This window comes from Choloepus didactylus, chromosome 14 (assembly GCF_015220235.1).
Source record: "Choloepus didactylus isolate mChoDid1 chromosome 14, mChoDid1.pri, whole genome shotgun sequence".
Taxonomy (NCBI): domain Eukaryota; kingdom Metazoa; phylum Chordata; class Mammalia; order Pilosa; family Megalonychidae; genus Choloepus; species Choloepus didactylus.
In genome coordinates, this window is record NC_051320.1 from 76,360,200 (window position 1) to 76,374,851 (window position 14,652).

At 36.8% G+C, this 14,652-nt stretch overlaps 1 protein-coding gene across 3 annotated transcripts in view; it reads left to right on the forward strand.

Annotated features, from left to right (window-relative positions):
* Positions 1-14,652, forward strand: part of COL14A1 (collagen type XIV alpha 1 chain) — a 206,602-nt gene that overhangs the window by 114,026 nt on the left and 77,924 nt on the right. For all 3 annotated transcript variants that reach the window (XM_037803228.1, XM_037803230.1, XM_037803229.1), the window contains exons 24-26: positions 7,010-7,156; positions 11,064-11,120; positions 14,472-14,611. In XM_037803228.1, coding sequence (XP_037659156.1) covers positions 7,010-7,156; positions 11,064-11,120; positions 14,472-14,611 — 344 coding nt within the window. The remainder of the gene's footprint in view (positions 1-7,009; positions 7,157-11,063; positions 11,121-14,471; positions 14,612-14,652) is intronic.

A 14,652-nucleotide genomic window follows, 5' to 3' on the forward strand; every position in this document is an offset into this window, starting at 1 on the left:
ACGGCCTACCTTACTGGGGACCAGAATCCAGAAAAAAAAGATGATATGGAGGGAAACCTATTTACAAGCTTAAGAGAGTAGAGATCAGGGTATTTGAGAGACTGGGGAGAAGAAGTATTTACATCATACCATTCCAGCAGATTAGTTTCCTGGATCCTGAGTATCCTTTGCTTGTGGATCTCATTATTCATAGCACACCTTGGTGAGTCAAGTTAGTCGCATCATTATAGTTATGATAATAATCTAGAGAAAGTATTTAGCCTCGCTTCATGAGAATGAATGCACAAATTAAGACAGAGGTTTGTTGTTTTTTCTCCCCCCTCTTCCAAAAAAATAAACTAACTAACTGCTTTTGGCATAAAGGCTTGAGGAAATTAGTCATCATTTGATTAGTTCAGATGTTTTCCTTTAAGTCCGAACCATTAGACCTGACTCACACATGCCAAAAGCAACATGTGTGCACCCCCACTCATGGAGCCCCTCTTTGTTAGTATTGGGAACCAAACCAATACTGCTTCCCATTCATTTTACTGTGCCCATTCCAGTTTTCCAATGGTTTTAGTAGATTTTCCATTTATATTCTACTTGAAAGGGTGTAAAATGTATGAGTATCCACAAGAAATGGAGGAAGTGAGAGAAAACCACTTTTCTAGAATTGATTCCTGGAGAATCCTTGGAAGCTTTAGTGGCGATACATAATTATAATCCACCTTTAGGGTTTAGGAAAGGTTTGCATTGCAGGTGGCTCAAGACGCTTCCAGGAGACTCCCAAGGATGGTTAGGGATCAGAAAGGAGCAGTTATTATGGGGTTCTGAGCCCGAGAAGCACAGGCTGAACTTGAACATCAGCAAAATCAGAGCACAGAGTCTAACCAACCATTTTTTTCTTTCAAACGTTTTATTTTGAAATAACTTCAAGCTTACAGGATAGTTGCAGAAGTAATACAAACCCCATACAGAGAACTCCAACATGCACCAACCCTCCTATATTCTCAGATCCACCAATTTTAATATTTTTCCATCATTTATTCTGTCATCTTTATCTATCCATCCATCCATCCATCCATCCATCTTTTCTGAACATTTGAGAGCAGGTTGCATGAATCATATTCCTTGAACACATAATACTCCATGTACATTTCCTGTGAACAAGGAATTCACTTATGTAATCACCTTAAGTGCAGTTATCAAGCTCAAGAAATTTAACATAGATATAAAGCTTGTATTCTGTATTCCAATTTTTTCTTATGTCCTAATAATGTCCTTTTGAGCCTTTTCTCCTCCATTCTTTGATCCCATCCAGTATCATGTATCACATTTAATTGTCATTGTATCTTTAGTTTCCCTTTCTTCCTTGTTTTTAAATTGAGGAAACATAGATAAAATAAATATCCCCATCCCAATATCTCCCAAGTATACCAGTCAGTGCAATTATTCACATTCACAATGTTGCAATACTCTCACCACCATCCATTACTAGAACTTCCCCTTCACACCAAACAGAAACCCTGTACTCTTGGTGCATTAACATTGCCCTCCCCCTATTTCTGCTTATATTCTAATTTCTTTCTCTGTAAGTTTGCATATTATCTGATATTTTCTTTTTGGTTGCCATGGGGCTTAAATTTATCATCCTAATCTATAACAATCTTGTTCTATTTGATACCAACTTAACTTCAGTAGCATGCGTAATCTATGTCCCATACACCTCTAATCCCCACCTTTATGTAATTCTTGCCACAAATTACACATTTATACATTATGAGTCCAAAACCATTGGTTTCTCATTATATGTAATGCATTTTCCTTTTAGATACTGTAGAAAGTAAAACTGGAGTTACAAATACAAAAGTATAATAGTACTAGTGTTTATATTTATAGAGTTCTTTATTTATTCAAGTGGCTTCAGTCAATTGTCTAGTGTCCTTTCCTTTCAACCTACAGAACTCTATTTAGCATCTCTTATAGGGCTGGTCTGGTGGTGACAGTGTATCTCAGCTTTTGCTTATCTGGGAATGTCTCAATCCTTCCCTCATTTTTGAGAGACAGTTTTGCCAGATTTAGAATTCCTGGTTTGAAAAGCTTTGCTTTCAGCAATTTAAATATGTCTTCCCACTGCCTTCTTGCCTCAGTAGTGTCCAGGGAAAAAAAATAGGCACTTTAACATCTTTGTCTGAAATGTCTTAGGTCTCATTCCCCTCATTGATGGTATCTAATGCTTTAATTTTCTCCTTTGCCTGGACCATCATTTTTTGTTTCTTTGTATATTTTATAGTCTTTTATTGAAATCTGAAGATTTTGATATTTTACTATATCAGCGCTAGAATTTAGACTCTGAGGTGTCTGTTCCTTAAGCTTGTATCTAGCTACTGTTATAAGAGATTTCCTTGAATGCCTGGAACTACAAAAAAGAAGGGAAAAAAGAGAATACTTTTCCCAGTCTTTGCTGATTGACTTGTGTGAGTGATCTCCTTCAGAGCTTTCCATACAATGAGTTTAGAGAATAGTTTCAGGCCAAAGCTTAGGGGCCTCCCTAATTCTTTCTGTGGATGAATCTTGTCTTGGGACTGCACATTTGGTCTAAGAATTCCATATACATGGGTACAAATGTCCCCTCTTCCCAGTTCTCTCACGGTACCAGGTATTGCACTGTATGTCCTATAGCCCACAATCCCTTGCCTCAGACAGCACGACTTGACTGCTCTCCCAGAGCATTCTGTAGGAGAGCTCTTTGAGCTGCCTTCTACATGCAGGGCAGGTTCTGGGATGGTGAGTTACTTAGGCCACCACCAGACAGATTGGGACAGACATACATGCTCCCAGTATGTGTACAGGGTTACTCTGCTCCCCCCATAACTGGGACCAGGGATCCATGCACAGGGAGCACAGGTTGACTGGGGAGGGTTGGGGAAGGGTCAGCCATGGTACCACAAGATCCTACCACTTTTTTTTTTCACATCACATAAACATTTATTTATTCAAAAATCCAACAGAGACTATACACTGCTAATTAACAGTTGTGTAATAAGAATATTGCAAGATTTCCTTCTGATAGGGATCTAATGTCCCATTCAAAAAGGCTTCAGCATGGAGCAGTCTCTTGAGGTCTTCAGCTGTTTCTTATTCTCTCTGTCTCTCAGGCTCATCTCCAATCATTTTTTTTTGTAATTTTTAATATATTCTTTTTTATACAGTCTTATTAAGATAATTCACATACCCTACAATCATCCACAGTGTAGAAACATTCACAGCACCATCAAATAGTTGTGCATTTATCACCAGACTCAACCCTTGAATGTTTTCCTTACTCCAAATAAATAAATAAATAAACAAATAAATAAATGTAGAAAAGAACACCCAAAACATCCCATCACTACCCCCCATCCTACCCTATTTTTCCATTTAGTTTTTGTCCCCATTTTCATACTCATCCATCCATATACTGGACAAAGGGAGTGTGAACCACAAGGTCTCCACAATCACGTGGTCATAGCATGTAAGCCACATAGTAACGCAATTGTCTTCAAGAATCGAGGCCACTGGGTTGCAGTATGACAGCTTCAGGTATTACCTTCTAGCTGTTCCAATACACTTCCTACCACTTTTAAGTAGCCTTTTTCTTGATTCTGTACTCTCCCTGTTATGTAGTCCTTTTAACTGTTTTCTAGTGCTTTGAGAATGATGTTTCTGTCAGTTTTTACTGGTTCTTCAAAGCTTTGTGGGTAGGTGGGATGGAGCCCTGAAGCTTCTCACTCTGCTGTCTTGATCAGAGCGGGGCCTTAAGCAACCTTCTTTTACTAGAAAACTCTTTCACAGTAATATATAATCTCACAAACAGCTTAAAACATTTTTTATTTCATCATTTTTGCATGATATATGACAAATTATTGAAATAGACTATATTTCATTCTTGACAAATATGTTTTAAAGATTATAAAGTTAATTCTTGAAACTCTTTAATCATAGTAACAATATTTAAAGATAAACTTCACATTCCATTTGACAAATGGCTTTAACTTAATTGTTTTCTTAAAAATCAGTATTTTCCATAAACAATAAAAAATGACATATGTCATGTTTATTCTGATATGTTTAACATACATATACCAAGTTCTAACATATGTATATTAAGATATATATAGAAATTTAACTAAGTGTTGCAGTTTCAAAATGAACAAAGAATGCTACTTGACAGTTTTGCATTTTGCATTTAAAAATTTAGCTGGTTTTTATGTATTATTTATTTTTTAAATACTCAGCAAGTAACATTTTGAAGGAGTGGATAGTACTTTTTAACCACTAAAAACTATGTGTGATATATTTAATCAATGCAATGTTTAACATGTGTTTGCAAATTCCTAGAATAAGGGCTTTATAAGACTTTGATCTAATGGATACAATTCATGGATCGGATGAGGACTGATTTTGAGGCAAATTTGCGTAATTGTCCTTTTCATGGTAGCAGTGATTCTTCCTTTTAACCAATTATCCATTGTAGTAGGTAAAAAAGTAAACACTATATGCCTATGAAGAAAACCCATTTGAAACATTCAGAAATTACAGTTACCAAAATAGGCACCTCTGTCCAGTGGAGGCTAAAGCACCAAGTGAGAAGGAATTCTCAGCTTTTCTCCACTAGCCAGCAGGTTGGCTTATTTAATAGGCACTTGCAGCTCTCAACTATTTCATTTTGAGAGGTTATATATTTAATTTACTTTATTTTAATATTTTGATGGAAATTAAAGCAACATATTCTGAGATTGGGCTTTAGAGTTCGCAATTCAAATCTCAGTTCTTCTACTTAACTGTATGGACTTGGGCAAATTTACTGATTTTTCTTGTCCTCAGATTCTTGGCTTTAGATTCTTGGGGATAATTATAAATGTTAAGAGGATCAAATGAGTTAGTATATATAAAATACTTAGAATAGTGTCTGACACATAATAAGTGCTCATTAAATATTGGCTATTATTTTCATGGTTCTTGCTTTAATCATTAACTACCAAGCACAGAACCCTGTGTGTAGTAAGCCCTCAGGAAATGATTAATATAGTTAATCCAACTTCCCCAGGCTCCAGAGCCAAGGGCTTAGCACTAATACTTCTACAAGGAGCAGAGCAATTTTGCTGTGGATGTGAAAATGAATAAAGCCAACAGTTTGTCAGGCTCCAAAGTTCTTTGTGCCTTCTGCCATGGAGAAAAGACAGAGAAGGTGCTACCTGGAATTGTCTGTATGTCACACAGCTCCTTGGTTGAACGAAAAGAACCTTGGAACCAAGAAGTCTGGAGTCTGCATTCAACAGCATGTATGACCCTAAGCCATCTACACCATGTCTTATTTCTTCATTTTGACAATGCATCTAGTAATAGTGGTTGAAACTTGCTCCCTTTTCCAAATGAAAATATCATGCAAATTAGCATATACAGTATATGTTTCTCTATAAGAGTAATGTTCTGTTATTTCAAGGCACACTTTAAAGAAATGATGACTGCGGAAAGCCAAAGATTCTGGACTTAGCTTTGTCAGCAATTAGGATTTTAACAGAATAAGGATTTCCAGTGTAGATCCAGAGAATGTGGGGTGCCTCCTCTGAGCTCCCCAAAAAGTATCCTTTGCAATGGAAAGAAATCATGGCGTCAGTTAAAAATCAAGGCTGACGGAGGGAATCAGGCAGTCCATGGTGGGCTCCTTGGCTTCTTGGCTGCCCCAGTGCTGCTCCGAGCTCTTGCCTGCATTTGTGGGGGCCTTTTTTTTTTTTAATTCAGTCTTATTGAGATATTTTCACATACCATACAGTTATCCATGGTGTACAATCAGCTGTTCACAGTACCATCACATAGTTGTACATTCATCACTTCAATCAATTTTTGAACATTTTCCTTACACCAGAAAGAATAAAAATAAGAATAAAAAATAAAAGTAAAAAAGAACACCCAAATCACCCCTCCCCCCATCTAACCCTATTTTTCATTTAGTTTTTGTCTCCATTTTTCTACTCATACATCCATACACTGGATAAAGGGAGTGTGAGCCACAAGGTTTTTACAATCACACCATCACCCCATGTAAGCTACATAGTTATACAATCATCTTCAAGAATCAAGGCTACTGGGTTGCAGTTTGATAGTTTCAGGTATTTCCTTCCAGCTATTCCAGTACTCTAAAACCTAAAAAGGGAAATCCACATAGCACATAAGAATGCCCTCCAGAGTGACCTCTTGGCTCCATTTGAAATCTCTCAGCCACTGAAACTTTATTTTGTTTCATTTCGCTTCCCCTTTTTGGTCAAGAAGATTTTCCTCAATCCCACAATGCCAGGTCCAGGCTCATCCCTGGGAGTCACATCCTGTGTTTCCAGGGAGATTTATACCCCTGGGAGTCAGGTCTGTGGGAGCTTTGTAAAACAACCTGGATGCCTAGGATGAGGCGTCTGAGACTCTGGAGGCCCATCTCCTGGTCCACGAGATGTGGAGATGACCTAGACCCTATAATTTCTAACTCCATGCTTGTATCTTTAGACCACTGCCTAGAAAGGAATCCTCTTGAACTTCCTGTAGGGTGGTAGTAAGTTGTACAGGGACTAAAGGCTGTTTCCTTTTTATGTAAACTTTTAATCATTTGATTAGAAACATGGAGACTTGTTGAATAAAAGGAATTTCTGATTTTTAAAAAATGCAGTCATGTCCATACCTGTCCAACATATCAATTAAGAGCTGTGTATTTAATTATGTAAATTAATAATTCTCCATTCAAATAGAGTGTTGACCTCAAGAGTCATTTAATAGCAAGTTTCTTTATTGTACCTTTAAAATGTGATTTTCAATGTTAAAAAATCAGTGGATATATTAACTCTTTAGAAACAAATACATTACCTCAAACAAGTATAATTCTTTCTGGACTTATCTGATATGGGCCATACATATTAAGCATTTTAGAAGCAAATCATTTCCTTTTGGCTGTTTTTAGAAAAATTTTATATGTGTATGTTTTGTTTTGCATTTGGTGTAGACACGAAGAATCAAGAAGCCACTGTGGGTGGAGGAACAAACAGGCATTGCTTCTATGGACTTCAGCCTGATTCGGAATATAAAATCAGTGTTTACACAAAGCACCAGGAGATCGAGGGACCCAGTGTGAGCATAATGGAAAAAACACGTAAGTCAGCTGTGTTCTCTCCTCGCTCGATGAACAAACAGGATTTTAGGAAATTTGTCAGATTCAAAAACCTTATTCCATTTAGAAAATTATTAGCTATTGCTGCCTAGGAATCAATGTAATACAAGTTTTGATCTTCTTATCTAGCCTCAGAATGTACAGCACATGCCCGCTGATGTCATTGGTATGCTTTTTTCCATTCTCTCTGTATGTTTCACAGTGGACTATGAGGCCATATGATGGCAAAGCACTGGAAACAATGGCTTATACTGTGATCCATATCCACAAAGAACATTTGTGGTATGTGGGGTGTGAAATGAGTTTATGGAGTAGGTCCTGACATTAAAACAATGGCACAGTACCACAGCCCTGAGGGTGGGAGTGGAGCCAAGACGTTCCTACTTGCTGACCCTAGAGTAATTGCCTGCTTAAGAGACTCTTGGCACTTTCTCCAAGTTGGCTGCAGATCTGATGCATGGAAGGAAAGGCAAAATATAATATTAATACAGAGCACTTTTTACATGTTCTGAAGAGCAAAGTGGGTGTCAACCTCTTGGAATGGCTTTTAATCTAGTATGAAGTTCACAAACATTAAAATGGTTCAAAGAGTAGTGAATTCTTGGAGACATTTGTGTGCTTAACTGAGTATCGTGAACTTAAACTTGAGATCCCCGAGGATTCATGGGATTCACGAATAGGTGGCTGCATGTTTAGCCTCCCTTCATGTATATGACACGTTTGGACAGGACTCCTGACTATGTATAGGACTTTCAGCCTCCCTTCCTCATGCAGAGAGAAGTCATCATCAATGTGTGACCTTAGAAAACAGAGGTTATAAGTTTAATAAACTGAATCATTACTTTTCTAAGATAAAGATTATATGTCATAACACTGAGCTATTCAACATTTCGTGTTAGACGTTTATTTCTGAACTATAATTTTATCGAGATAGAATTTATATATCAAAATTCACCAGTTTTAAGTGTAAAATGATTTTTTAGTAAATTTAAGAGTTGTGCTACCATCGCAACAATCCAGTTTTAAACATTTCCATCACCCCAAAGAGCTCTTTTGTGCCCATTTGCAGTCAATCCATGTTCCCACCTCCAGCTCCAGGCAATCTATGTTCTTTCTCCATACATTTGCTTTTTCTGGACATTTCCTCCAAATGGAAGCTTACAATAGTAGTCTTTTGTAGCTGGCATCTTTCACTTAGCATGATGTTTTTATGGTTCATCCAAATTGTAGAGTGTATCAGTAGTTTGTTCCTATTACAGATTAAAATTCCATTTCATGGATATAGGATCAATAGGGACATGGTAGGACATAAGATTTAGAGTCAAACAAACTAGATCGGGGCTTTTGTTCTGCCATTTACTAGCATTGTGCTTCTTTTGGCTCATTGGTAATATTAAATACCTACTCTCTTACCTCCAATTGTTGCAGTAAAGATCCAATAAAAGAATACCTAATAAAGAACTTTCCAACCTCTGTCTCACTGGAACAAGTTTTTTGTCATCACCATTATGATTTTCCTTGGAAGTCAAACTCTCATAGCCATGGGAGTAGATCTCACCAGCAGACATGTTTTCTTTGGGCCATGTTTTGTTTTGTTTTGTTTTATGTTAAGTTTTCAAGTTTGTTTGTTTGGTTTTTTTTAACTCAGAAGATCTAGCAACACAGGACCCACATAGCCTCATGGTGCCAATGGGCTGGAACCAAGTAACTGTGCTGCCTCTTTTAGACACTGCATGTGGTCTCAAGTTTGCTACCATTCCTTTCGGATTTGCTCATATTCTTTACTTGCTGGACCTCTTCAAGCATTTACATCTGGGATTCCTAGTCTGCTTCAACTCCTCTCAACCCTAGCCCCACAACTGTTACCCAGGGCAGTTAATTCTAATACGATGCAAATGTTTTCCTTATGTTGGGGACATCTGTCTTCTTGTAGCATCCACCCATTGGCATTACTCCAACCTTCTGAAGCAGTGCAGCTCAAGACTGTTCTCTGTTTTATGTGACAACCCCTAACATACTTAAAGACAACCACCATCTGTATGCCATGTGCAGAATATAAACATTCATCACCAGTTCATTGTGGCTCTTCTTTCTCAAGAGATTCCTTGACAAGATATTCCTTTCAAGTGTATTGGTCTGGCTGTCGTAGCCTCTCATAGGTTTGGCTCTTGATTTATTGACTGCACTTGGGATATGCCTCAATTTTCCACTTTAAAGAAGATGCACAATTATAAAGATAACCCATTGTTCCTACATATTTGAAGAGAAATAAATCAGGCTTGAGAAGTGTTTGAAGAACATTTTGCAATCCTGGTTTTGGTACTAGGATTTCTCAAATTTTTCTACTTTTGAAACTTGTTCGGTTCAAAACTTTCCCTTAAAAAAAGTAATACATATCCATGATAATGTAGCAAAAGAGTATAAAGTAGAATGCCAACCTCCCTCTCTTCCTATTCTTCCTTTCTAGAAATACCCATTTTTACCATTTTGGTCTCCTTTAAGAAATTTTATCTGCAATATACAAAAATACAAATATTATATATATATTTATAGAGAGATGGTAGATGTCTTCTATTTTTCACAAATGGGAGCATACTATGGTATACTGTGACTTACTTTATTTAATTTAATAGTTCATCTTGGAAATTTTTCCATATCAGTAATAGTTACCTCATTCTTTTAAATGTTGAATCATTTTAGACAAATAACTTTATTTTATTGGATCTCAAAATTGGAAGAGATCTTAAATTTCCTCTCTTCTGACCTCCCTGCCAATGAAGGAATTCCCTTGAGAACATTCCCAGAAAGTGGTCAGTCTGCCTGAGCACAAATCCTTCCAGCTATCTGGTGCTTACCATCTCCCCAGGCTGAACATCACCTCGTTGGGTAGCTATGGTTAGAGGAGGGTTTCCCCATATATTAAACTGAAATGTATCCTCCTTAATTTCGTGCAGTGGTTCTAGTTCTGTCCTCGATGGTGGCCCTTAATTTTCTTTTCCTTGATGCTGTAATTCTCAATCTATGCTCTAGATATTTGTTGTACAATACAAGTAAGAAAGAAAATCTTTGCTCACTTTGAGGGAGAAAAATAGGATAATTAGAAGAATTTTCTTACTTTTCTTCTTAAACATTTAGTGTCAGATTGGAAAAAGAAATGAATGCATCATAAAATAATTTATTATGATGTTTACCTAATGACACCATAATTCCTGGTGCTTTGCCACATGAACTGGTATGAGAAACAGTATTCTGAGCTAATCATTCCCAGATCCTTTAACCAAACCATCTTCTACATACTACATGGATTCCAGGTTGACCTGATCTGGACACACTGTAACTTGCCAATGTTTCCATTTGGTTCTCAGAACTGAAAGAAATTTTCTGGAGACAATCTGAGCAGCATCAAGAGTAAATAAGATTCCATTGGTGAACAACTTTAAATCATTCTGGGGGATGTAGGGTGGGAAGCACTTTCAGTGCTATTGAGCAAGGATTGACCGTCAATCCTTATTGACTGACCATCTTGGTTAGACAGAATGGAAATGAAGTTTATTGTATGTGTGAAAGCAGCCAGAGACTAGATCTGAAATAGGCTAGCAGGATTCCTGCCTTAAATCAACATTAGAGCCACTTTGTAGTTGACAGTCTGATTGCACTGACTCCTGTCGGGTGAATGGAATTGTGGCAAAAGGGCATTTCAAGCCTGAGGATGAGGGGATAGAAGCAGCTGTTTTCACAGGCTGTGGCTGATTTATAATTGTCACTAAATTCTTAAAGAGGTCAGTTGTCAAAATCATTGACTCCTCTGAGGAATTACTGCACCACGACCTCCCTCCCTTCCCTATAGATGAGATGGTTAACTGATGTTCTTTCTCCCTCCCCTGTACAGAACCAGCACCTACTCAACCACCAACTTTTCCTCCAACCATTCCACCAGCAAAAGAAGGTAAAAAGATAATACAGCAGTGATGTCATTTTATTTAGGGTTTGTGCTAGTTTTGTTTGTTCATTTTTTAAACTCACATATTAATAAAAGATACTTATTGTGCTACCTCTTTTTCTCCTTGATAAGAATGCTTACCAAACTCTGATGTGATATTCTCTAAAAATATCCATTTAGTAATAGATTCTGTACACAAAGGATAGATTCTCTAGCAGAACAGCTTCATGTTTAGTTCATTGAAAATATCAGAGTAGTAAATGTCCGCCAAGGAAGAACAGTTAGCTAATTTGTGCGTGAGAACGCAATCTATAATTCTGTAGACAAGGGTTTTGGTTTCCTATCTTATCTCTGAAATGCCTCTGACAGTTATTTCTTTATATCTTCATCACAACTGTTCCTCATCACTCATACCTGAGCAACTGAAGTAACTTTCTCACCAGCCTGCCAGCAGAAACCTGATCATTAATCTTTTTTCATTGCAGTAATGATAATTTATTAATCCTACTATTATTCTCAAAGCCATTATGCTAGACGCTGGGAATACCATAATACATGAGTGTTGCTCTCTGCTTGCTCTCAGTATTGCAAAAGAAATTGGTGCTTGTCTAGATCATTACCAATCAAGGATATGAATTTTAACATAGATATTGTACAAATACTATGACAGCCCAAAAAGGAGACAGTTAACACCACTGTAGGTTAATTGTTCATAAAGGAGGAGTAAGAATTTGATGTATGTTTCGAAAAATGTGTCTTGCAGTTTTACGGGGAAATAAAGGGAAGAGCTATAAATGCTTTAGTGTGGCACAGAGAAAAGAGGGGAGATAGAGTTCTTAAGGGGTTTGTGTACCAGAAGAAGGAGTTTGGGCTTTATTCTATAGGAAGTGGCATGTCATGGAAAGTTTTAAAGAAGGGAGTGTGATCTGGTGAAATCCATGTTGGAGAAAAGTAACTTTGGTGGAGCGGGGAGGACGGATTATAGGGAGGCGAGGATAAAGGTAGGACAAGGAAGGTTGTATTGGAAGAGTTTCTCCATTCATCAGACATTTTTTAGTGGCTGTTACATACCAGGTCTGCAACAAAAAATAAGTTGTTCCTGCTATACAGGGGAGTAAAGTTGTTGGGATCAGCTACTGCCAAGAATGGAAGGGTCAAGAAAAAGAGGCAGTAAGGAACTACTAAGGCTCAACCTTCTTCCTAGCCTAGCATGCAAAGCCTTCAGTGGTAAGCCTACATCACAGCAGCATTTCCCAGATCATCTTACATAGTAGCAAAGTTGTACAGCTCATAGTTCCCCAAACATGCCTTATGCTGGTCTGCTTGTTTTATTGCTGGTCACTCTACTTAGAATGCTAAACTCGTTCTTTCATCTACCAATTTTGCTTTCTTCAGCCTCAGTATCTGTCATTATTCTCGCTAATGGAACTGAAAATTGAATCCTAATTGATGAATTTACTAATTAGGCTTTTCTGATGCAGGTACTACAGAACGCTTTAAGGTTAGAAAATTTTATTTACAGATGAGCAGTAAAGACTCATGAAGGCTCATGGAAGAAAATTTACATGATTTGGAAGGGTCTGAGAGTAAGGATTGACAAAGTAAAACATTGGTCCTGAAGTTTTCTTCATGATAGTTTTAGAGAGTGGTGCTTTTGCAACTTGAATGCCTAGTTCATTTTAGGCTCTATTTCTCCTAAGTGTGTTTTTAAAAAAAATCTATACATTTTTATTATTAAAGTTATTATTAATAGTTATTATACAAATGTTGAAAAGTACAAGAAGAAAATTCAAAACATGATGATTTCATATCCTAGAGGTAATTCCTTCATGTATTTTTATGTATTCTTTAATTTATTAGGTACATTTTTAATTTTGAGTATATTTTTAAATAGATTTTACTGTCATCTGGAAGGTAAAACTTATTCTTGAGTTCATCTTTTCTTGGAAACAGAAATCAGAGTCTCCTTTTATAAGCTAACAGAATTTGTGGTCTTTCTCAGCTTTGAATTCAAACCATAGATTTGTAAAATGTTGTAAATCATGGAATTCATGAGAACAACCTCACCAGAGTTTGAGGTCCCTAGAATACTATCTCACTTGGTGATTGCTTATTTTACATTATAAATAGATTTGAGAAAATCAAATTGCACTTAATAAAATAAAAACCAAATGAGTTTTTTCTTATTAGAGAAATTGTAAGTTTAAAGAAAAAATTATGCATAATATACAGAGTTCCCATATACCACACTATTATTAACACCTTGCATTAGGGTGGTACATTTGTTATAATTCACAAAAGAATGTTTTAATAATTGTACTATTAACTATCATTTACTCTAGAGTTCACTGTTTGTGTTGTACACTCCTATGTTTGTTTTTTATGAATTTTTTTCTAGTATATATACAACCTAAAATTTTCCTTTAACCACATTCAAATATGTAATCCATTGCTGATAAAGTGAGTTTTTTGTTTTGTTTTTTAAAGAAAGAAGAAAGGCATGTTATCTCATAGAATATTTGTATGCAACTGGCCCAAGATAAAAAATTTCAGATCATTGAAAAGTAAATTGTTTGCTTCATCATAAAGCAGAGTTAACTGCAATGGTCTACACTAATGAAGTAAAAGAGAGGCCTGGTAGTCTGAAATAGCACATGATGCCAAAAATAGACTTAAAATGCTTTGCATGGAGTAGGGTTTTGTTGGTGTGGTCTTTGCTTGTTTGTTTGTGTTGATATCAGTAATACTTACTAATGATAGTTTTTCTGGACCAACATTAGTGCACATTTCTTGAACACATATCAGTGAGTGGCAGAAGGACATAGATATAATTATTGGGCAAGGCTGGAGTTAAAGATTGTTTATGGCTTCAGCCCAAATGCTTATTGAGGTATAGATTAATGTGCGTCTCGTGTCACAAGCCTTTCTTCTGAAGTTGAATCTTTCTAAAGCTAACTTACTAATTCAATAGGCAGAGGACAGGGAGCACACAGTGATAGCTTGACCTTCCTTTAGTTGGTAAGCACTAGATAGTGTTTCCTGATGCTTCCATCTCTAAATCCGTTTAGTCCCATGTCTATTCTTTGGGGCTGACATTTGTGGATACTTCTCTCTCTCCTTCCACATATGCAATTTAAGCTTCTTATTCATGAATAGAAACCTTGAGTCTAGGAGAGAAATGATGGTCAAGAAGTACCATGAGCAAGGGTTTGGAATATGAACCTTATGATTCATATTCCAATCTTGGGAAACAGCTTTAGTTACCAGAGGAAAACATCATCTCTGATTCTTTGTTGGTTTAGTAACTATTATATTTTCCCCTTTTATCTCTGATTCTTATTGATTCTTGGTCTTCAGTCTGTAAAGCTGCCAAAGCAGATCTGGTGTTCATGGTGGATGGATCCTGGAGTATTGGAGATGACAATTTCAATAAGATCATTAACTTTCTGTGCAACACTGTTGGAGCACTGGACAAGATTGGTGCAGGTGGAACTCAAGTAAGGCTAATAGATCCATCGTTCACTCATTTGTTCAATGC